General features: G+C 42.2%; 1 protein-coding gene across 11 annotated transcripts in view; it reads right to left on the reverse strand.

Moving 5' to 3' along the window:
* Positions 1–23,178, reverse strand: part of LOC138763731 (uncharacterized) — a 52,004-nt gene that overhangs the window by 13,382 nt on the left and 15,444 nt on the right. For 8 of the 11 annotated variants that reach the window (XM_069938404.1, XM_069938397.1, XM_069938399.1 and 5 more), the window contains exons 3-6: positions 15,073–15,170; positions 14,632–14,779; positions 10,265–10,403; positions 9,421–9,595 (exon numbers count right to left, since the gene is read on the reverse strand). In XM_069938404.1, the coding sequence (XP_069794505.1) occupies positions 9,421–9,595; positions 10,265–10,403; positions 14,632–14,779; positions 15,073–15,156 (546 nt within the window). In that variant the 5' untranslated portion in view covers positions 15,157–15,170. Of the gene's footprint in view, positions 1–7,114; positions 7,481–9,420; positions 9,596–10,264; positions 10,404–14,631; positions 14,780–15,072; positions 15,171–23,178 lie in introns of those variants that run through there. The other 3 variants (XM_069938405.1, XM_069938407.1, XM_069938403.1) reach the window with 3 other exon arrangements.

Raw genomic sequence — 23,178 nt, forward strand, 5'->3', positions numbered from 1 at the left:
TTAGACCGGACGAGGTAAGGTGAACCATAGAGGTGAGTGATTTATTCTGAAACAGGCTGGATACAAGAAGGTAAGTGTAGCCCAAAGAGAAGTGATAAGCGTACAATAACCGAGAAATGAACCCAGGATGAGCTTATTGATACAAAACATCAATCAAAGTTGAACATTGATAAGTAACTGAAAATCTGTATAAAAAAAGGGCAGTGTCTCATAGCAACAGGCATTTCAGAGTTTCAGCTTTTGTTTGCAAATAAAGGCTTAAACTTTTCTGAAGAATTCTCCGCATTTTCTGGCTCATTACTTCACCTTAAATCTGATTGAGTTGTTTGAATCAAGAAGATTGATGAGGGCAGGGTAGAAGATATTGCCTACATGGACTTTAGCAAGGATTTTGAAAAGGTCCCACATGCTAGGCTGTACTGGAAGGTCAGTTTGCATGGGATCCAGTGTGAGCTGGCTAATTGAATGCAGAATTGGCTTGATGGTAGGCGGCAGAAGGTGGTAGTGGAGAGTTGAAATGCAGATAAAGGAAAAAGGTTCCATTATTGTCACAAGATGCTACATTTAGAATGTAAGATGCATGAAATTCTTTGACTTTTATTTACCGGAAGGCAGAGAGTCGCCACTTTGTCCAGTGCCCCTCACAGAAGTCTATAGCACCAGGTGGTTCTAGGTGGTTTTCCCTCCAAGTAATGACCAGGCCCGAGCCTGCTTAGTTTCTGAGATTGGACAATCTCTTTTTTAAAAAACTTTATTTATTTGAAAGATCATTAGTAATAATACAACATACATTCCATAAAGACAATTTTATATAAGTATATATTTAAAAAAACAGAAAAAAATATAAAAAAATATAGTATTCAACAAAAGTTACATTTTATTAATATTGAATTACCAACAGTGGTGCAATAATGATGTCAGCAACTGTGCTCGCCACTCGGCTGCATTCATTCAACTTCATTATTGCTTAACTTGTTTTAGAATTGCTCTAGACTTTGAGCGGGAAGTTCGTGGCTATTCTGTGATATTTTAATTGTGTTGTATAAAAGTGCACCCTTACAAACAATATAAGCAGAAAAAGGAAATGCGGTGAAGGTGATACACTTAATAAATATAAATGGCTAACATTGGAAAAGAAAGTGGAAAATTATTAAGCAACATGAAGATGGAACAACATTTGCTAAAATCACACAAAAATCCATTCAAAATCTAATCAAGAATAAAGATAAAATTAAAGAACATGGAATGGCAACAGCATCTTTATATCACTACAATGATTGTTAGACATAGAGGTTCTGCCATGGAAAATATGGAATGCCTTTTAATGGTCTGGATTGAAGAAGGATTTCTCACACAGTCTGTGGACCAGCCGACTAAAGGAGAGGCCGTTCTGGATTTGGTTTTGGGGAATGAACCTGGTCAGGTGGGGGAGCATTTTGAGAGAGTGACCGCAACTCCTTTAGCTTCAACATAGCAATGGAAAAGGATAAAAACAGTCAAAATAGGAAACTGCTTAACTGGGGAAGGGCTAATTATGAAGGGATGAGAGGCAGGAACCAGCAAAAGTAAGTTGTAAACAGATGTTTAAGGGTGAAAGATCGATTGTCCCAGATGGTTGATTGCCTCCCTGGTGCCATGGTCTATGATATCTTGGATCATGTGCTCCCAATTCTCAGAAGAGAGGGTGAACAACCACATGTCATAGTTCATGTAGGGACTAATGATGTGGGCAGGAAGGGTGAGGAGGTCCTGATAGGACAATTTATGGAGTTAGGAAAAAAGTTGAAGGAAAAGACCTCTAGAGTTGTAATCTCAGGTTTGCTACTCATGCCATGTGGCTAAAGAGATGGTACAGGAGGGAGAGCTTCGGGTTTCTGAATAATTGGGCTCTCTTCCAGGGAAGATGGGACCTGTTCCAGCAGGACGGTTTGCACCTGAACTGGAGGGGAACTAACATCCTTGTGGGTAGTTTTACTAGTGCTGTTCTGGGGGGGTTTAATCTAGATTTGTAGGGGGAGGGGAAACAGAGTGTTAGAGCAGATAGTGAGGTAGAGAACGATGAGAGTCATGCAAGGACTTCGTGTAAAGACATGCATCTATTTCAATGCGAGGTAAGGCGGTAAGGCGGATGAATTAGTCGGTAAGGCGGATGAATTTAGAGTGAGGATTGCCACGTGGGATTATGACATTATTACTATTAGTGAGACTTGGTTGCAATGTTCCAGGGTTCTGTTGTTTCAGATGGGATAGAGGGCAAGGGAGGATGTGGTATTGTTAGTCAGTGAAAATATCACTGCTGTGCATAGACAGGACAGCACTGAGGACTCATGTACAGAGGCCGTATGGGTAGAGCTGAGGAATGGGAAGGGCACTTATAGGCCTGTATTATAGACTATCCGATAGTGCAAGAGAATTGGAGCCGCAAACCTGTAGGGAGACTGAAGACCAGTGTAAGAAACAGAAAATTGTGATAGTAGGAGATATCAACTTTCTGCACATAGACCAGTACTCTCATACAGTAAAAGGACTGGATGGGTTGGAGTTCGTCAAATGTGTACAAGTAAGTTTTCTACATCAATATGTTGAGGTACCAACAACAGAAGATGCAATACTTGATCTTTTAGGGAATCAGGCAGGTCAGGTGGGAGAAGTATGTGTAGGTGAGCATTTTAGGTCCAGTGACCATAATATCATTTTCTAGTTTCATTAATTATGGAGAAGGATGGGTCTGGTCTGTAAGTTGAAGTTCTGAATTGGAGAAAGGCCAATTTTGAGAAAATGAGGCAGGATCTTAGAAGATCCAATAGAAATAAATTATTTTCTGGCAAGGATGCATCCAGCAGGTGGAAGGCCTTTAAGGATGAAATTTTGAAAGTGCAGAGGTTGCATGTTCCTACCAGGTATAAGGGCAAAGTTAACAGACATGGGGAACTTTGGTATTCAAGAGATATTGGCGAACTGGTTAAGAAAAGCAGGGGGTTTAGACAACAAGGAGCAAATAAGCTACTTACAGAGTATAGAAAATGTAGGAGAATGCTTAAGAAGGAAATTCGGAACCCAAAAAGAAGACATCAAGGTGCTTTGACAGATAATGTGAAGGAAAATCCAAAGGGTTTCTACAAGTATATTAAAAGTAAAAGGATAGGAAGGGACAAAATGGGATCCCTAGAAAATTAGAGTGGTCAACCATGCATGGAGCCTCGCAAAATGGGGGAGATCATGAACAATTTTTTATGTATCGGTATTACGCAAGAAGCTGGCATAGTGAATAAGGATGGAAGGGAAACAAATAGAAGTGTTATGGAACATATGGAGTTTAAGGAGAAGGAAGTGCTTGTTGCCTTGCAACAAATAAAAGTTGACAAATCCCCTGGGACCAGATTTGATATTCCCCCATACCTTGAGGGAGACAAGTACTGAAATTGCAGGGTCCATGGTGGATATATTCAAAATGTACTTAGTCATGGGGAGGCAGCAGAGGATTAGAGAGTAGCTCATGTTGTCCTGTTGTTTAAGAAGGACTCCAAAAGTAAACCAGGCAATTATAGGCCAGTGAGCCTGACGTCAGTAATATGTAAATTATTTGAAGGATTTCTGAGAGATAGGATATAAAATCTTTGGATCGTCATCAGCTGATTAAAGACAGTCAGCATGGATTTATGCATGATAGGTCGTGTTTAACAAATCTTGCAGAGATTTTTGAGGAAGTTACAAAGAAGGTTGATAAGGAAAAGGCTGTGGATGTTGTCTATATGGACTTTAGTAAGGCCTTTGACAAGGTTCCACATAAGAGGTATGTTCAGAAGATTAGGACACTAGGTAGACATAGAGAGGTTGCAAATTCTATTCGAAATTGGTTTGGTGGAAGGAAACAGAGAGTGGTGGTGGATGGTTGCTTCTCAGATTGGAGTTCTGTGTCGAGTGGTGTGCCTCAGGGATCTATGTTGGGACCATTATTGTTTGCTATCTATAAAAATGACCTAGATGATAATGTAATGAATTGGATCAGCAAATTTGCTGATGAGACAAAGATAGGAGGCATAGTGGACTGTGAGGAGGATTTTCAGGGCTTGCAGAGGGATCTGGACATGCTGGGAAATTAGGCCAGTAAATGGTTGATGGAATTTAATGCAGATAAGTGTGAGGTGTTACACTTTGGAAGACCGAATCGGGGTAGTATGTTCACAGTAAATGGTAGGCCATTGAGGAGTGCGAAAGAGCAAAGAGATCTGAGAATACATATACATTTTTCTCTGAAGGAGGTGTCACATGTGGATAGGGTTGTAAAGAAATAATTTGGAATCTCAGCCTTTATAAATCAAAGCATTGAGTTTAGAAGTTGGGATGTTATGTTGAAGTTATTCAAGTCATTGGTGAGGCCACACTTAGAATATTGTGTGAAGTTCTGGTCACCCAGCACAGGAAAGATAACAATAAGATTGAAAGAGTGCAGAGAAGTAATAAGATGTTGCTGGGTCTTCAGGAGTTGAGTTACTGGGAAAGATTAAAAAGAGGTTAGGATTATACTCCTTGGATCAAGAAAAATAAGGGGAAACTTGATAGAGATTTATAAGATTATGAGGGGTTTAGACAAGAGTAGATATGAGTAGATTGGGGGAGATAAATGTGATAGGTCATAGCTTTAGGCTGAAAGAGGAGCAGTATAAGGGGAACATTGGGAAAAGCTCAGGGAGTGGTAGGAGCATGGAATGAGCTGCCATCTGATGTAGTGAATGCAAATTCAACCTTGAGTTTTAAAAATAAATGGATAAATACATGGCTAGGAGAGGTCTGGAGGGTTATGGAATGAGGTCAGGTCAGTGGGACTAGCTAGATTTATTGGTTGGTACAGACTGGAAGAGTCGAATGGCCTATTTTTCTGTTCTGTAATGTTCTATGACTCTATGTAAGTAATCACTTGTGCAGGGTTCAAGATTCTTATCTATTCCTTATTTTTATTATTACTAGTTTAGTAAAGGGGAGGGTTAAGGAGAGAAGTTGGGAGGGAGAGAGGGAGGGTTGAAAATATTCACGTAATTTGACATCAATAAGTCTATATATATGTATTTTTTGATGTGATTTAAAATTTTAAATAAAATATTTTTAAAAAGTTAGGTTTGTCCCATTGGGACAAGGAAAAAAATGGTAGGAAAAGGGAACTGTGGCTGATTAAATAGTCAAGAGGAAGAAGGAAGCATACATTAGATATAGGAAGCAGGAAACAGGAAGGGCTCATGAGAAGTATATGGTAGCCAGGAAGATGTTTAAGAAAGGACTTAGGAAAGCCCAAAGTAGGCATGAGAAGGTCTTGGCATGTAGAATTAAGGAGACCCCCAAGAACCGAGGGATGATGAGAATGAAGGTGAGGCTGCTAAAGGATAAGGAGGCCACATGTACTGGAGGCAGAGTTTCTAAATAAATACTTTGCATCAGTATTCACAAGAGAAAAGGACCTTGTTCAGGGTGAGGTTGTAATTGAACAGGCCTGTGTGCTGGACAATGTGGAGATTCAGGAAGTGGAAGTGTTGGATATTTTTGAAAACATCAAGATTGATGATACCCAGGGCTGGACGCGATATACCCTAGGCTGCTGGGAAGTGAGAGAAGAGATAGCTGGGGCAGTAGCTATGATCTTTGAATCCTCTTTGGCCGCAGAGGATGTGCCGGAGGATTGGAGAATGGCAAATGTAGTCCTCTTGTTTAAAAAAGGTAGCAGGGAGAATCCTGGGAACTATAGACTGGTGTCTCTTACATTAGTGTAAACTAATGAAGTAGATTCTTAAGGATAGGATCTATGATCATTTTGAGAAGTACAGTCCACTCAAGGGTAGTCAACATGGCTTTGTGAAGGGAAGGTCATACCTCACGAGTCTAATTGAGTTTTTTGAGGAGGTAACAAAAGAAATCGATGAGGGTTGGGCAGTAGATGTGGTCTATATGGTTTTTAGCAAGGCATTTGACAAGGTCCCACACATCCATAAAATCATGAGGCATGGGATCAGTGGAACCTTGGTTTTGTAGATAAAAAATTGGCTTGAGGAATCAAAGTATTCTACCTGGAGGTCAGTGACTAGTGGAGTGCTGCAAGGATCTGTTCTAGGAACCTGCTCTTTGTGACTTTTATAAATGACCTGGATGAATAGGTGGAAGGATGGGTCAGTAGGTTTGCAGATGACACGCAGGTTGGAGTTTTGGATGGGGCTGAAGGTTGTAGAAGTCTACAAGAGGATATAGACAGAATTCAGAGTTGACAGAAAAGTGGCAGATGGCTTTCAATCTGGATAAATGTGAGGTGATGCATTTTGGAAGGACAAACCAGAAGGATAAGTATAGTGATAATAGTTGGTTTCTTAAGAGTGTGGATGAACTCAGGAGCCTTGGGTCCAAATTCATACATCCCTCAAGGTCATCGCACAGGTTGATAGAATAGTTAAGAAGGCCTATGGCCTTATTAAATAGGAGGACTGAATTCAGGAGTTGAGAGGACATGTTGCAACTCTACAAATATCTGGTGAGACCACACTTAGAGTATTGTATTCAGTTCTGGTCACCTCATTATAGGAAGAATGTGGAAGCTATGGAGAGGGTGCAGAGGGGATTTACCAGGATGTTGCCTGGATTGGAATACAAGTCTTATGAGGCAAGGTGGAACTTTTTTCTTTGGAGCGTAGAAGAATGAGAGGAGACTTGATAAAGGTCTATAAGATTATGAGAGGCATAGATTGGTTGGACAGCCAGCACCTGTTTCTCTGGGCAGAAATAGCAAATACCAGAGGACATATGTACAAAGTGAAGGGAGGGAAGTTTAGGGAGAACATCAGGGGTAAGTTTTTTTACACAGAAAGTTGTGGGTGCCAGGAATGCCTGGATGGGGATGGTGGTGGATGCTGAAACATTGGGAAATTTAAGAAACTCTTAGAGAGACAAATGGATAAAAGAAAAATGGAGGGTTATGAGGTATTGAGGGTTTAGTATTTTTTTTTAGGAAGGAATGTATGGTTCAGCACAACATCAGGTATTGTTCTATGCTCTAGTGCAACCAGAAAAGAATTCCATAAGTCAAATGACAATTTGTAGCCGTGCGCTACTTGAAGAAAGACTCACATGGGTGTAGTGAGGTATAGCTCTCAGTTTTATTGGTGGGACGAGGCCCGGCTTTTATTCTGTTAGCATTCCTGCTGTTTTCCCCATCAACTGACGTCACCACCTGCATAACAATAGCAGGTCTCCCACTCACAGGCCCCCTTCTTGCATTACCATGCCTTCTTCCCCATGCGCTATGCCCTAGATGTTGGCTGTGCAGCGGCAGCCAGCACCATTTTAAAGATGCTGGCTCCTACGCTGCCTTAGCCGTATGACCGCTGGTTCACTTGCTGGGGCCAGTGCCGCTGCGCAGTCTGTTGGCTCCCGGTTGCACTCGCTGCCTGGAGCATTGGCCCAATTGCGTGCCGCTACAAATTCAAGTTAAAACAACAAACCTCTATTGGACATTGAAAGAAAACAGAAATGAATTGAAACTTTTTCAGCAAGTTATGGTTGGTGCTACAACTTCAAAAAAAATAATGTTTGAATTACTGGCGAATCTGTGAGTACTGATAGTGATTCAGCTGCAAGCTTTCCAACTGAACTAAAAGAAGTGATTGACCAAGGATGCTGCAAAGATGAGCATATTTTTATGTTGACGAAACCAGATTATTTTGGAAAAAGATGCCATCACGCACTTTTTTAACCAAAAAAGAACAATTGATACTTCTACTTAGCGGGCATGAAGTGCCAACAAAAGAATTCACCTTAGAGAAATTATCAATGTTTATTCGAAAAATCAACAATGTTTGCGATGATCTTATGGATGAAGAACCAAACAGAGAGAGAAGTATTCGTGTTCGGCAAGAATTGCAAAATGCTATTCGTTGTTATAAAGATATGCACGATGAAGAAAGAAGACTAAAACAGTGCTAACTACATTAGACAAATACTTTCTTAAATAAACAATATTAACGTATTGACAATAAAGATCTTTGTCATTTTTCAGTTTTATATGTCCCTTTTAAATATTTTATGCACATTATAAGATTGGAGCGTATTACATCAAAGTACATGAAAGTATATTGTAATAATGTTTTGAAGAGTGCAGTTTTCCATAACACTGAATTTATTTGGAATGTATTAACTGTGTTGTATGAGGTACGGCTCTTGTGAGAACATTGAAAATTACCAGATGTGAAGGAACTGGGAGTTCTCATGCAGGATACCCTGAATGTAAACTTAAATGTTGAATCAGTGGTGAAGAATGCATATGCAATGCTGGCATTCGTTTCAAGATGAATAGAATTGGTGTATTGTGAACAGTTTTGGGCTCCCCATTTAAGAAAAGATGTGCTGACATTGCAGAGGATCCAGAAGAGGTTCACAATGACAATTGGGGAATAAAAGTGTTATCATATGAGGATTGTACTTGTTGGCATTTAAGCGTATGAGAGGGGATCTAATTGAAACATTTTCAATGTTGAAAGGCATGGACAGTGTAGATGTAGAAAGGTTGTTTCCCATGGTAGAAGAGTTTAAGACAAAAGGGCGCAACTTCAGGATTGAAGGGTGTCCACTTGGATCAGAGATGCAGACAAATTTCTTCAGCCACAGGTGGTGTGGAGATCATCATTAGGTGTAGTTAAGGCAGAGATCAATAGATTCTTGATTAGTCAGGCCATCAAAGATTATGGGGAGAAAGCTGGGGAGTGGAGCTGAGTGGAAAAATGGATCAGCTCATGATCGAATGGCGAGGCAGATTTTATGGGCTGAATAACCTATTTCTGCTCCTATGTCTTATGATCTTATTTAAAAGGGACTTAATGGACTCTTTCGCACAGAGAAGGTTGAGTATATGGAACAGGTTAATTTAAAAATTTTTTTAGACATACAGCACAGTAATAGGACATTTCGGCCCACAAGTCCATGCTGCCCAAATTACACTCCATTAACGGTGGAGGAAACTGGATCTCTGGGGAAAACCCATGCAGACACAAAGAGAATGTACAAACTTCTTCCAGACGGTGCAGGACTCGAACCCTGGTCAGGTCCGGACCTGATTGCCAGCACTGTAAGGAATAATTGTAATGATCAAAAAATATTTAGACAGAAAATGGATAAGAAGGTTTTAGAGGGATATGGGCCGAACAAAGGAAAATATGACTTGTTGGTTGGCATGGACTAGTTAGATTGAAGGGGCCTGCTTCTTTGCTGAAACATTATAGGACTATTATTTTGAGAAATCCTCCTTGGTTTTAGACAACCGTTTCCATTCTGATAATCCCATGATATCATTAACAATTGTAAAATTGGAAAAGGATTGTTATGATGTACATTTCCTCCAATATTCAACTGATATCGCTATTTGACAGACTTAGATATTGCATCACTCACCTCTGGTGATATTTCTCGTGGAGGAGAGCTTATGAACTTTTTATTAGATTTGTTAATTTGATCCTCAGTGCTAAGAGGTGTGAATGTTGTTTCCAAATCTATGTTTTCAGTTTCCATCACTGGAATAAAGTCTTGACATTTACTGGATTGTTTATTGTTAAAACCCTCTCTGTCACTGTAAAGTAATAAACAGGTTAACTGTTATTTTCCCCTCCCCAAGTTTCTCAAATTTCCTGGTTTTATTTCTGGAATATGCTTGTTTTGTTCTGAAAAATATCTAGTTGTCTATAATCTAAATATCTATGTAAAAGACAAAGATTGGTTAATTAACACAAATTCCTTTCAGATTGAAACTAACAAAATACATTAAATGGTGGAGAGATTGTTTATGTGTCTTCACATTAGAAGGCACAAAACCCTCCAGAAGAGGTGATCTAGAGTGAATGAGGCATTCAAATAAACTAGTATTAATATAAAATTATTGGAGAAATTAATGGGATTGAAAGATGATAGATTCCCTAGGATTGGAGAATCTTGTAGAATTGGCTATGGAGATTGTGGATCTAGTGTCTGTCATTTTTTTAAAAATCCATTGGGAAGCAGAAGAGGATGAAAGGGTGTTGTGTTTGGCATTTGTTGGCAATGGATTGGTAAGGAGGCATGTACCAAACCCCAGCCGGCAAGCTTTAAGGAAGCAGCAGTTAGCTGACCATTCTAAAGATCTGTAGAAACCTGAAGAGCAGCTCAGGTCTGAATGTCAGCTGACCATCCAAACAGGAAGTTAAATATCCCAGAATACAATAAATATTGGGAACCCGCACATTAAACATCAAATTTAACCTACCCTCTAAGGTCAAAATCAATGGGTTCAGTTGACCGATGACCATTTATCCCAACCCTGATATTATTTGGCTTTTGCAGCTGCTGTGCAACTAATTTTCCAACTTCACCATGAATGCAGTACATCTTGCCACTTGGATTACCTGTAAAATAGTGTAAAACACGGATTCATATTCTGCGAGTTTTGATTTTGTCTGTGGTCAATCAAGTAATACTCTTCACTTCATAGAATAAGAGAGCGTTCACATCAACAGTGCAGGAGTGACTCATTCCTTTGACTCCTCTCCATAATGGAATGATCAATATTACAGTAAATGGGTAATAAATGTAGATTTCCTCGTGCCATGTTTGAATTGAAATAGTTGCTGCAGTTAGGTTAATGTACTTTTGTACTTTTGATCTGGGAATAAGGTTCCAATGTTGGATTTTAATGAAAATGATTTGCCTGAAGTCAAAATGAAAAAAAATATTGATGTTCTTTCAAAGTTAGTGAGGTCTGCTGTGGGGCAATATGGATTTAGCTGATTGTACTCAATCATTTGTTAGGTTTATCAATTGCGCATTCTAATATACTTCATTAAAAAGGCAAATGCAACTTCACAGCAGAAGATTTGACATCACTAGAAAGTCATTATCCAGCACAAATAATCGGCAAGACATCACCAATCCAAGAATTGTACAGATTCAATTACATGCGAACTAGCCTAATTCCTTCCCAGAAACAGCAGGAGATTCAGATGGTAGAATGGAGTGCCCTCCATAATACAGTATTTGGGACAAAGATGTTTCTTTTGTTTATTTACCTCTGTGCTCACAGTTTTAAATGTGACAAGAAACAATTCACATGAGATTAAAGTGCACATTCCAGATTTTATTCAAGGTTATTTGCACACATTATGCTTTCACCATGTAGAAATTACAGCATGTTTTATACATAGTCCCCTCATTTCAGGGCACCATAATGTTTAGGACATTTAGTACTCAGGAATGTTTAATTGCTTCAGGTATAAGAGAACAAGGCTTGCTTCTAAGCTTTTGATCACCTCAGGAATCTGCAGGTGCCATTTTTCAACGTGAGGACCAGAGTTGTGCCAATGAAAGTCAAAGAAACCATTATGGGCTGAAAAACAAGAATAAAACAGTAAGAGACTTTGCCCAACCTGAGGGTGACCAAAATCAACTGTTTGGAACATGAAGAAGAAGAGGCAAAATGGTGAGCTCAGTTAATTGCAAAGGTAATGGTAGGCCAAGAAAGGTGTCCACTGCTGATAACAGAAGAATTCCCTTCATAATGAAGAAAAATCCCAAAACACCTGTCAGACAGATCAGATACATTCTTTAGGAGGCAGGTGTGAATGTGTCAACGATGACTACTGTCTCCAGAAGACTTCATGCACATAAATAAAAAAGGCTACACTGCAAGATGCAAAACCACTAGTTAGCCACAGAAACAAGATGGCCAGATTACAGTTTTCCAAGAAGTATTTAAAAGACCCTGCAGAATTCTGTAAAAAAAGATCTTGAGGGCAGATGAAACTATATCAGAGTGATGGCAAAGCAAAGTGTGACGGCGTAAAGGAACTGTCCAAGATCCAAAGCATATCACCTCATCTGTGAAACAAAATTAAATTAAATTTAAATTTTTAATTTTTGAAACATTTAGACATACAGCACTTGTAACAGGCCCTTTTGGTCCATGAGTCCATGCTGCCAAATTACACCCAATTAACCTACAACCCCTGGTATGTTATAGCCTGGGCATATATGGCTATGCACACTTATTTTCATTAATGATGTGATTGCTAATGGCAGTAGCAAAATGAATTCTGAGTTGTATAGAAACATCTTATCTGCTCAAGTTCAAGTAAATAACTCCAAATTCATTGGATGGCGCTTCACCCTACAGCAAACTAATGATCCCAAACATATTGCTAAAGCAACAAATTTGTTTTTAAAAGCTAAAAATTGGAAAATTCTTGAATGTTCAAGTCAGTTACCCAATCTAAATCCAAATGACCATGCCTTTCAGGTGCTGAAGAGAAAATTTAAGGTGGCGAACTCCTGAAACATGCAGAACCTGCAGAAGGCTGTAGTAGAGGCTTGGCAGGGCATCACCTGAGAAGATACTCAGCACCTGGTGATGTCTATGAATCACAGACTCCAAGGGGTGTGCAACAAAGTACTAAACATGACTACTTTAATATACATACCATTGCTATATCCCAAAAATTATGGTGCCCTGAAATGAGAGGGCTATGTATAAAACGTGCTGTCATTCCTACATGGTTAAACCAAAATGTATACAAATAACCTTGAATATTTTAATACTGTGTGTATTTTAATCACATGTGAATTGTTTGATTACAAATTAAAAACTGTAGGGCACAGGGACAAATAAAGGAGAAAAGAAACATTTCTTTGTCCGAACATTATGGAGGGCTTTGTATAATCAACCTTGGGTTGATTTGCATTATTCTGTCCTGAACCATGCCCTCCTGCTTCATCTGTTGCTTGGTTACTTCCTGCATGGACATGCAATTTTTGAACACAATTCAGCATTGGTATTTTGCACTCATAAATCCATTCTCCAGTGAAACTTTTGTCTCCTCGTGCCTGTCATCTATGCCGGAGGATTAGAGAATGGAAAATATAATCTCATTATTTAAAAAGGGAGAATCCTGAGAATTATAGACCAGTGAGTCTTATGTCAGTGGTGTGCAAACTACTGGAGAGGATTCTTAAGGATAGAATCTATGACCATTTGGAGAAGTCCAGCCTAAAGGAAAAGGTAAAGATTACTGTCATATAATATTACATTTAGAAAGTAATATATATGAAATTCCGTAAGGAAGGCAGGGGACTGGTCAGTACTTGGAGGGGAGATCGTCTAGGAACACCAGGTGCTGTATTTTTATGTGAGGGGTGCTAGACAAAGTGGCGACTCTTTGTCGTCCTTACAGTAGACAAAGGTTAAAGAATTTCATGTATGTTACATTCTAAATGTAGCATTACATGACAATGATGTGACCTTTACCTTTACAGTGTTGCAACTTTGTCAGCCTAATTGATGAAAGTAGGGAGATAAATGTAGTCTATATGGATTTTAGCAAGGCATTTGACAAGGTCTCCCACGAGAGACTCTTCCAGAAAGTCATGAGGCATTGGTTCAATGGAACCTTGGCTGTGTAGATAAAAAATATGGCTTGCAGGTAGAAAGCAGAGAGTGGTAGTGGAAGGAAAATATTCTGCAGATCGACTACTAGTGGAGTGCTGCAAAGATCTGTTCTGGGACTCTGCTCTTTGTGATTTTTATAATGTCCTGAATGATGAGACGGAAGGATGGGAGAGTAAATTTACAGATGACACAAAGGTTGGAGGAGTTGTGAATGGAGCTGAAGGTTGTCGAAAGTTACAAGAGGATATAGATGGGATGCAGAGTTGGGCAGAAAAGTGGTAGTTGGATTTTATTTTGGATAAGTGAGAGGTGATGCATTTTGGAAGGATAAACCAGAAGGCTGAGTACAGGGTTAATGGTCGGTTACTTAAGAGTGTGGATGAACAGGGGGACCTTGAGGTTCAAATCCAAACATCCAACAAGGTCACCACACATGTTGATAGGATAGTTAAGAAGGTCTATGGGTGCTGGACTTCTTTAAAAGGGGGATTGAGTTCAGGAATAGAGAGGCCACATTACAACTCTACATATTTGATAAGACCACACTTAGAGTATTGTATTCACTTCTGGTCATCTCATTATAGGAAGAATGTGGAAGCTATGGAGAGGATGCCGAGGGGGATTTACCAGGATGTTGCCTGGATTGGAAAACAAGTCTTATGAGGCAAGGTTAGCAGAACTGGCACTTTACTCTTTGCAGTGAAGAAGGATGAGAGGAAATTTGATAAAGGTCTATAAGATTATGAGATGCATAGATAGGATGGTCAGCCAACACCTGTTTACCAGGGCAGGATCAGCAAACACCAGAGGACAATATGTACAGAGAGAAGGAAGGGAAGTTGAGGGGGGACATCAGGGATGTTTATTTTTATGCAGGGAGTTGTGGGTGCCTGGAGTGCCTTGCTGGGGATGGTGGTGGAGGTTGAAACATTGGAGACATTTAGGAAACTCTTAGATGGGCTCATGGATGAAAGAAAAATAGAGGGTTACGGGGTAGGGTGGGTTTAGAACTTTTTTTAAGGAATATATGGGTCAGCACAACATTGAGGGCTGAAGGGCCTGTACTGTGCTGTAGTATTCTATGTTCTATGTTCTTTGCAGAAGCTGGCAGCTCAACTAGGACGTTGGCTATGCCAGTGAAATGTAAAATGATCTTGTGTCTCTATGCACTATATAGATTAAAATTGTCCACTGACCAGTGAAGGCACTGATAGGTGTTTGTTCATTGAAGCAGTTGATTCCTGAAATAAAGTACCAGTGTGATTTGTCATTATAGATGCGAGAAGCACCAGAAGTGGCTTGGTTTTCATGTAGGAGCATCTGCAAATGAGGAACCTTCTCAACCTGTGAACAAAATAAATACTATATAATTTACTGCTTTTGAAACTATCAGGATATAAATTAAATCAGGCAACTTGTGCATGAAAATATACATGAAAGGTTTTTAATTATCTGAAGGCAGCTTAAGGTGAGTTGCTACAGCTATTTGATATACTTGTAAATCATACCTGGAATACAAACATCTTTCAGCAATAGATTCTGCAATCAGTTTTCAAACCCAGATGTTTGTAAAGTATTTGATCAAGTTCAATGAAAATCTACAAGCAATAGTTAATGAAAGTAATAGGCTAATTCACCTCTTTGATGCGCTTAGGTTGCTTAAATAACACTGTACGTTGTTCTCTTGCCTTATGTCTTTGGTTGATGAAGCTGGCAGCCATATTCTCGATCCTCTCTGTAGCAAGATTTAAACAAAATAAGCCTTCCAGGACAGAATAGATACATTTATAAACAGAAAATCTGTGTTTTAAATAAGCTGTTAGTAATACTGAGCTCTCCCAAGAAGACAACCATAGATCCTATATGTCACTGTAAATAAGAGCAGGTTAATTCTTCACATTTACCATGACAATTAAAGGAGGATCATTTGTCTTGTTTGTGAGACTTGGACAGAGACTTGGAGTGTTCCCCTCCATTAAATCAAACCAGCAAAGGTGATTAGAGGGGTCTAGATATCATACCCACATGCATTGTTTTTAAGTTTTTCCTGGGCTTGTGTCATTTTTTTGCTATTTAACTATGAATAAGAAACTGGTCAAAACGTTTAAGTAAAATAAGAAAAGATCTATTCAAAAATAAACTCAGCACAGAAAGTAGTAGAGTGATATCAACTGAACAGGACTGTGGATGGGAAAAGTCAGACAGGGATATCATATGGACCACTCTGCTCGACAAGCAAAAAGAAAAGCAGATGCTGGAAATCTGATATAACGTGAAATGTCAGAAATGCAGCATCTGTGGAGCGAAAAACAGAGTTGACATTTCAGGTCAATGTAAAAACACAATGCTGGAGCAACTCAGCAGGTGAAGCAGTGTATTTTATAAAGCAGAGATACTAATACATAACCGATGTTTTGGGCTTGAGTCCTTCATCAAAGTATGGAAAAATGTCGGCAGGCATCGGAAGACATAGGGGGAGGAGCATGGTAGCAAAGGCAGGAGTTAATAGGTGGAGAAGGGAGGGAGGGCAATGCTGCAAGCAAGGGAAGGAGGGATAGCTAGGTGAATAATGAGGGAAGGGGTGGCGAGCTGAGGGAAAGAAGACAGGGAGAAGGGAAGGGAAGGGGGGCAGGGAGACCAGGTTAGCAGAAACCAGAAATGTCAATATTAATGCCATTCGGCTGGAGAGCGCCAAAATGGAAAATCAGGTGTCATTCCTCCAATTTATACAAGGTCTTGGAGGGATAGTACGAGGCCATGGACAGAAATGTGAGTATGGGGGTGGGATCCAGAACTGAAATGGTTGGCCTCTGGGACGTCCCTATCACTGTAGTGTACAGAATGAAGGTGCTCAACGAAGTGATCTCCCAATCTGTGCCCAGTCTCTCTGATATAGAGAAGATCACAAAGGGAGCATCGGATGCAATAAATCAATCCTGTGGATACACAAGTTAAGTGTTGCTTCACTTGAAAGGCCTGTTTGGAGCCCCTGACTGAGGTGAGGTAGGAAGTGTGGCACTCCTGCACCATAGGGGAAGTTGCCAACTAGACTTGACTGCTTCACAGAGAAGGGGGGCCCATAAATTTTGAGGAGAGTCCTAAGGGGGTCGTAGCTAAAAAAAAAAGGTTGAGATTGGCTGATTTAATTGAGTACACAGTAAAACCCCTGTGGAGAATGTTAAATGCCGGATAAGTGAATTTTCCAGTTGCTTGAGATTGTGTGTTGCTTGGATTGGTGAGCCAACTTAACACGTGCCAATTTTAAACTTCTGTATTTTTTTACCTATTTATTTTCCACAATTTTTTTGCCGGTTTCTTGACACTGCTGGTTTCTTGAATTCTGGGTATCAGAGGTTTCATTATACATCTTGCAGGAAAACACTGAATTTAGACTGATTGTGCTACATCAACATAAATTAGCTAATTGACATTAATCTGGTGAGTAAAGTATTGTCTTTTTGTACATATCTTTTTTCTTTGGCTTGGCTTCGCGGACGAAGATTCATGGAGGGGGTAAATGTCCATGTCAGCTACAGGCTCGTTTGTGGCTGACAAGTCCGATGCGGGACAGGCAGACACGGTTGCAGCGGTTGCAGGGGAAAATTGGTTGGTTGGGGTTGGGTGTTGGGTTTTTCCTCCTTTGCCTTTTGTCAGTGAGGTGGGCTCTGCGGTCTTCTTCAAAGGAGGTTGCTGCCCGCCAAACTGTGAGGCGCCAAGATGCACGGTTTGAGGCGTTATCAGCCCACTGGCGGTGGTCAATGTGGCAGGCACCAAGAGATTTCTTTAGGCAGTCCTTGTACTTTTTCTTTGGTGCACCTCTGTCACGGTGGCCAGAGGAGAGCTCGCCATATAACACGATCTTGGGAAGGCGATGGTCCTCCATTCTGGAGACATGACCCACCCAGCGCAGCTGGATCTTCAGCAGCGTGGACTCGATGCTGTCGACCTCTGCCATCTCGAGTACTTCGACGTTAGAGATGAAAGCGCTCCAATGAATGTTGAGGATGGAGCGGAGACAACGCTGGTTGAAGCGTTCTAGGAGCCGTAGGTGATGCCGGTAGAGGACCCATGATTCGGAGCTGAACAGGAGTGTGGGTATGACAACGGCTCTGTATACGCTTATCTTTGTGAGGTTTTTCAGTTGGTTGTTTTTCCAGACTCTTTTGTGTAGTCTTCCAAAGGCGCTATTTGCCTTGGTGAGTCTGTGGTCTATCTCGTTGTCGATCCTTGCATCTGATGAAATGGTGCAGCCGAGATAGGTAAACTGGTTGACCGTTTTGAGTTTTGTGTGCCTGATGGAGATGTGGGGGGGCTGGTAGTCATGGTGGGGAGCTGGCTGATGGAGGACCTCAGTTTTCTTCAGGCTGACTTCCAGGCCAAACATTTTGGCAGTTTCCGCAACACAGGACGTCAAGAGCTGAAGAGCTGGCTCTGAATGGACAACTAAAGTGGCATCGTCTGCAAAGAGTAGTTCACGGACAAGTTTCTCTTGTGTCTTGGTGTGAGCTTGCAGGCACCTCAGATTGAAGAGACTGCCATCCGTGCGGTACCGGATGTAAACAGCGTCTTCATTGTTGAGGTCTTTCATGGCTTGGTTCAGCATCATGCTGAAGAAGATTGAAAAGAGGGTTGGTCCGAGAACACAGCCTTGCTTCTCGCCATTGTTAATGGAGAAGGGTTCAGAGAGCTCATTGCTGTATCTGACCCGACCTTGTTGGTTTTCATGCAGTTGGATAATCATGTTGAGGAACTTTGGGGGGCATCCGATGCGCTCTAGTATTTGCTAAAGCCCTTTCCTGCTCACGGTGTCGAAGGCTTTGGTGAGGTCAACAAAGGTGATGTAGAGTCCTTTGTTTTGTTCTCTGCACTTTTCTTGGAGCTGTCTGAGGGCAAAGACCATGTCAGTAGTTCCTCTGTTTGCGCGAAAGCCGCACTGTGATTCTGGGAGAATATTCTCGGCAACACTAGGTATTATTATTCTATTTAGGAGAATCCCAGCGATGATTTTGCCTGCAATGGAGAGCAGCGTGATTCCCCTGTAGTTTGAGCAGTCTGATTTCTCGCCTTTGTTTTTGTACAGGGTGATGATGGTGGCATCACGAAGGTCCTGAGGCAGTTTTCCTTGGTCCCAACAAAGCTTGAAAAACTCATGCAGTTTGACATGCAGAGTTTTGCCGCCAGCCTTCCAGACCTCTGGGGGGATTCCATCCATACCTGCTGCTTTGCCACTTTTCAGTTGTTCGATTGCCTTATATGTCTCATCCTGGGTGACGACCTCATCCAGCTCTAGCCTTAGGGGCTGTTGAGGGAGCTGGAGCAGGGCGGAATCTTGGACTGAGTGGTTGGCACTGAAAAGAGATTGGAAGTGTTCTGACCATCGGTTAAGGATGGAGATCTTGTTGCTGAGGAGGACTTTGCCGTCTGAGCTGCGCAGCGGGCTTTGGACTTGGGGTGAGGGGCCGTACACAGCCTTTAGAGCCTCGTAGAAACCCCTGAAGTCGCCAATGTCCGCGCTGAGCTGGGTTCGCTTGGCGAGGCTAGTCCACCACTCATTTTGGATCTCCTGGAGTTTGCGCTGAAGATGGCTGCATGCGCGATGGAAGGCTTGTTTCTTCTCTGGACAGGACGGCTTTGTAAGGTGAGCCTGGTGGGCAGCTCGCTTCTTTGCCAGCAGCTCCTGGATTTCCTGGCTGTTTTCGTCGAACCAGTCCTTGTTTTTCCTGGAGGAGAAGCCCAGTACCTCTTCAGTGGATTGCAGTATGGTAGTCTTCAACTGATCCCAGAGGGTTTCAGGGGACGGGTCCGTGAGGCGGATTGCATCGTCGAGCTTTGCTTTGAGGTTTGCCTGGAAGTTTCCTCTCGCTTCGTCTGACTGCAGGTTTCCAACATTGAACCTCTCTCTGGGGGGTTTACTGTTCCTGGGCTTTGGCTTGAAGTGAAGGTTGAGCTTGCAGCGAACCAGCCGGTGGTCAGTGTGGCTTTCCGCGCTGGGCATGACCCTGGTGTGGAGCACATCTCGCACCAGGATGTAGTCCAGGAGGTGCCAGTGTTTGGATCGGGGATGCATCCAGGTAGTCTTAAGGCTGTCCCTCTGCTGAAAAAGGGTGTTTGTAATGACAAGCCGCTGTTCTGCGCAGAGCTCCAACAGGAGGCGCCCATTGTCGTTGCACTTGCCGACGCCATGCTTGCCCAGGATTCCTGGCCAGGTTTCTGAGTCTTTGCCGACGCGAGTGTTGAAGTTGCCAAGGATGACAACCTTGTCGGCTGTAGGGGTGCGTTGGATGAGGTTGCGCAGGTCAGTGTAGAACTTGTCCTTTTCTGCTGGTTCCACCTGGAGGGTTTGAGCATCGACACTGATGAGGGTGATGAAACGCTTGTTTTGAAGGGGGAGTCGCATGGACATGATTCGGTCCGAGTGGCCTGTCGGAAGGTTTTCGAGTTTGGAGGGAATGAAGTTCTTGACCATGAAGCCTACACCAGATTGGCGTCGTTCATCCGAAGGCTTGCCAGACCAGTAGAGTGTGTAGCCCGCGCCGCGTTCTTGGAGGCTGCAAGGCGGACTTCACTGAGAGCGGCTATGTCGATGTCAAGTCTGAGGAGTTCATGTGCAATGAGGGCAGACCGACGTTCAGGTCAGTGGCTGTCAGCCTTGTCTAGGATGGTTCTGATGTTCCAGCATGCTAGCTTGAGTTTGTGAGCATCTTTTGAGGGGGAGGACGTGGAGGGGGAGGACTTGGAGGGGGAGGACTTGGAGGGGGAGGACTTGGAGGGGGAGGACGTGGACCTGTCCTCGGGCCTGCGCAAAGGAGCTTTTAGGTGGAGTGCAGTGTGCGCAGTACTGGCCCCACCCTTCAACCATCTCATTCAACCCTTTAACACTGCTCAGCGCAGCTCTGGAACTTCTCTGCCATGTGTTTTTTTTCCAAAATGGACCTCACCATTCCAGCAGCCTCACTGGCTCCCTTGAGACGTGTGTAAGTGTAGTGTATGCACCTTGGTCCAGAGAAGCGCTGTTTTATCTTGTTGTATATGCAGTTGGATAGGGTTAGGGTTAGGGAGGCGGCGGCCCCAGTCCGGGCACAGGGAGAGCAGCGGCGGCCCCAGCCCCGGTCCGGGCTGAGGGTAGGCGGCGGCGGCCCCAATCCGGGCAGGAGCAAGGGGGAGGCGGCGGCCCCGGCCTCGGTCGAGTGACGCAGGCAGAGGCCCCAGTCCGGGCACAGGGAGAGCAGCAGCGGCCCCGGCCCCTGTCCGGCTGAGGGTAGGCGGTGGCGGCCCCAATCCGGGCAGGAGCAAGGGAGAGGCGGCGGCCCCGGCCTCGGTCGAGTGAGGCAGGTGGAGGCCCCGGTCTGGGCAGAGAGTTGGAGGCGGCGGCCCCAGTCAGGGCACAGGGAGAGCAGCGGCGGTCTCGGCCCCGGTCCGGGCAGTATGGACCGACCTAAGAGAGGAGGCAGACCCCTCCAGCCCGGGTAAGAAACCTGCATAGGAGAAGGCCACTCCGATATAAAACCTACGACCCAAGGACCTCGCTGCCACGTCCCAGCTTGCTTGGCCACGGCACACGAACCATGGGTGTAAAGGGTGGGGCCAGTACTGCGTTTTGTACATATATTGCTTTCATAAATGGAAAGATCTATTTCCAGAAGCAATATTACCTAGATGAACTTACAAATGAGCAAGATTTATTTTAAAATTCAAGTAAATCTTTCAACAAAATAAATTGTTTTTACCAATAACTTCAGTACCCTGAAATCTGTTCTGAATTCTTGCACAGAGTAGCACCCTGAGAATCTACAGCACCAAGAACTACAATGTGAAAAATTACTTTTTTAAAATCTCTAATGTTAAAAAACAAATTAAAGAAATTTTTATCTTCGAGGATTCTATAGATGGTATCACTTGTTCCTGTTCGGCTGATATGAAATTAAGGAACAATTATTTTAGAAGGAAATATTCTTTCTTTAGCTTGAAATTATGTTAGCTGCCAGGTTGACTTCCCTTTTGCCATATACCGTATATTTTGGTGTATAAGTCATCTGGAATATGTTGACACCCCCCCCCCCCTTTTCAGCCTCATTTTAAGGGTTTTATGGTATATCCGCCATATAAGTTGACCCCAATTTCCTGGCTGCTTGAGGTGTCTCATTGTCTGGCATATAAGTTGACCCCCAAAGCTCACAATGCCTGAGATGGGCCATTGACCTGCATAGATGTTGACCCCCCATAGATCACGCAGATTGATCTGTTGGGTGTTGGCTGGAGGTGATTGCTATCATGGAGGATCCATCGACACAACACAGCACACGACGAAATATGAAGTAAGCTTTAAGTTGAAAGTGATGGAAATGGACAAGAAAATCAGCAACTGAGCTGCTGCAAGAAAATTTGATGTGCATGAGAAGTTGGTAAGAGATTGGAGGAAGAAAGTAGAGACTTTAAGAAACATAACAAAAAGGCAATGTTCTTTGTTGGCCAGAGTTGGAAGATCACATTGCAGAATGGGTACATGAATAGAGGCAAGATTGTTACAGTCACTCAAATAAAATAAGAATATTTGCACTGCAGTGGACCAAATCGCACCCAGATCTCAGTGATAAGTTTAAGGCTGCAGTTGGCTGATGCAATCATTTCATGAGCAAGAAAAATCTGGTATTATGCCAAAACAAAACAAAATTTGCACAGCATCTACCAAAAGATCTTGATCATAAAGTTGCATGTTTTCACCAGTTTATTATATGGAACTGGCGGAAACGCCAGTTTCCATTGGCAAATATCGGGAACGTGGACAAAACCCCCATGAATTTTGATGTGATAAAACAGTGGAATGGAAAGGTGTTAAAACTGTACAAACTAGAAACACAGGGCATGAAAGGACCAGGTTTACCCTGGTGTTATTGTGCATGGCCAAAAGGACAAAGTTAATACCCATGGTAATCTTCAAACACAAAATTAAACCGAAAATGAAGTTCCCTGCAGGCTTTTTTGTACATTTTCATGAAAAAGAATGGATGGATGAAAATGGAGTAGAACTATGGATAGACAGGCGATTTAGGCAAAGAATGGAGTTTGCTGGTCTGGGATATGTTTGGTAGCCACTTAACTGAGAAGACTAAAAATAGATTAGCACTGCATAATACTTACATGGCAGTTATCCCGGGTGGTTTGATGTCTATATTGCAAACCTATCGATGTCTGCTTGATCAAGCCATTCAAAGACCATGTGCACAAGGAATGGAATACATGAATGTTGAGTGCAGAAAAATAATTTACAAAAGGCTGGGCAATGTGTGCTGTGTCACTTGATATTCAGTGTAACTTCGTGCTCAAGGCATAGGACAAAATTAAAGTAGAGACTGTGATAAAATCATTTAAAAAGTGTGATATCTCATGCAATTGATGGCACAGAAGATGATTTATTGAGGGACACTGATGACGAAACTGAAACCGCCTCATCAGATACAGACTGGGGCCCATATATGACTGTTTAAACAGTGAGGGTATGGATGTGCTTGTCACCATCTTTGCTCCAGTCGATGTTAGAGAGAGTGATTTTGAATGGTTCTAAATTTGTTGTTGTTTTCAATAAAAATCTGTTGCAATTGGATTTATTTTTGCAATTTCAATGGATCAGCACAGATTGGATTTTGAGGTGAATTTAAAGTCTCAAAAGTATATCCAGCGTATAAGTTGACCCCTATTTTTTGAGTTTTTTCGGGTTTCACAACTCGACTTATATGCTGGAAATA

The sequence above is a fragment of the Narcine bancroftii genome, chromosome 5, assembly GCF_036971445.1.
Source record: "Narcine bancroftii isolate sNarBan1 chromosome 5, sNarBan1.hap1, whole genome shotgun sequence".
NCBI lineage: Eukaryota > Metazoa > Chordata > Chondrichthyes > Torpediniformes > Narcinidae > Narcine > Narcine bancroftii.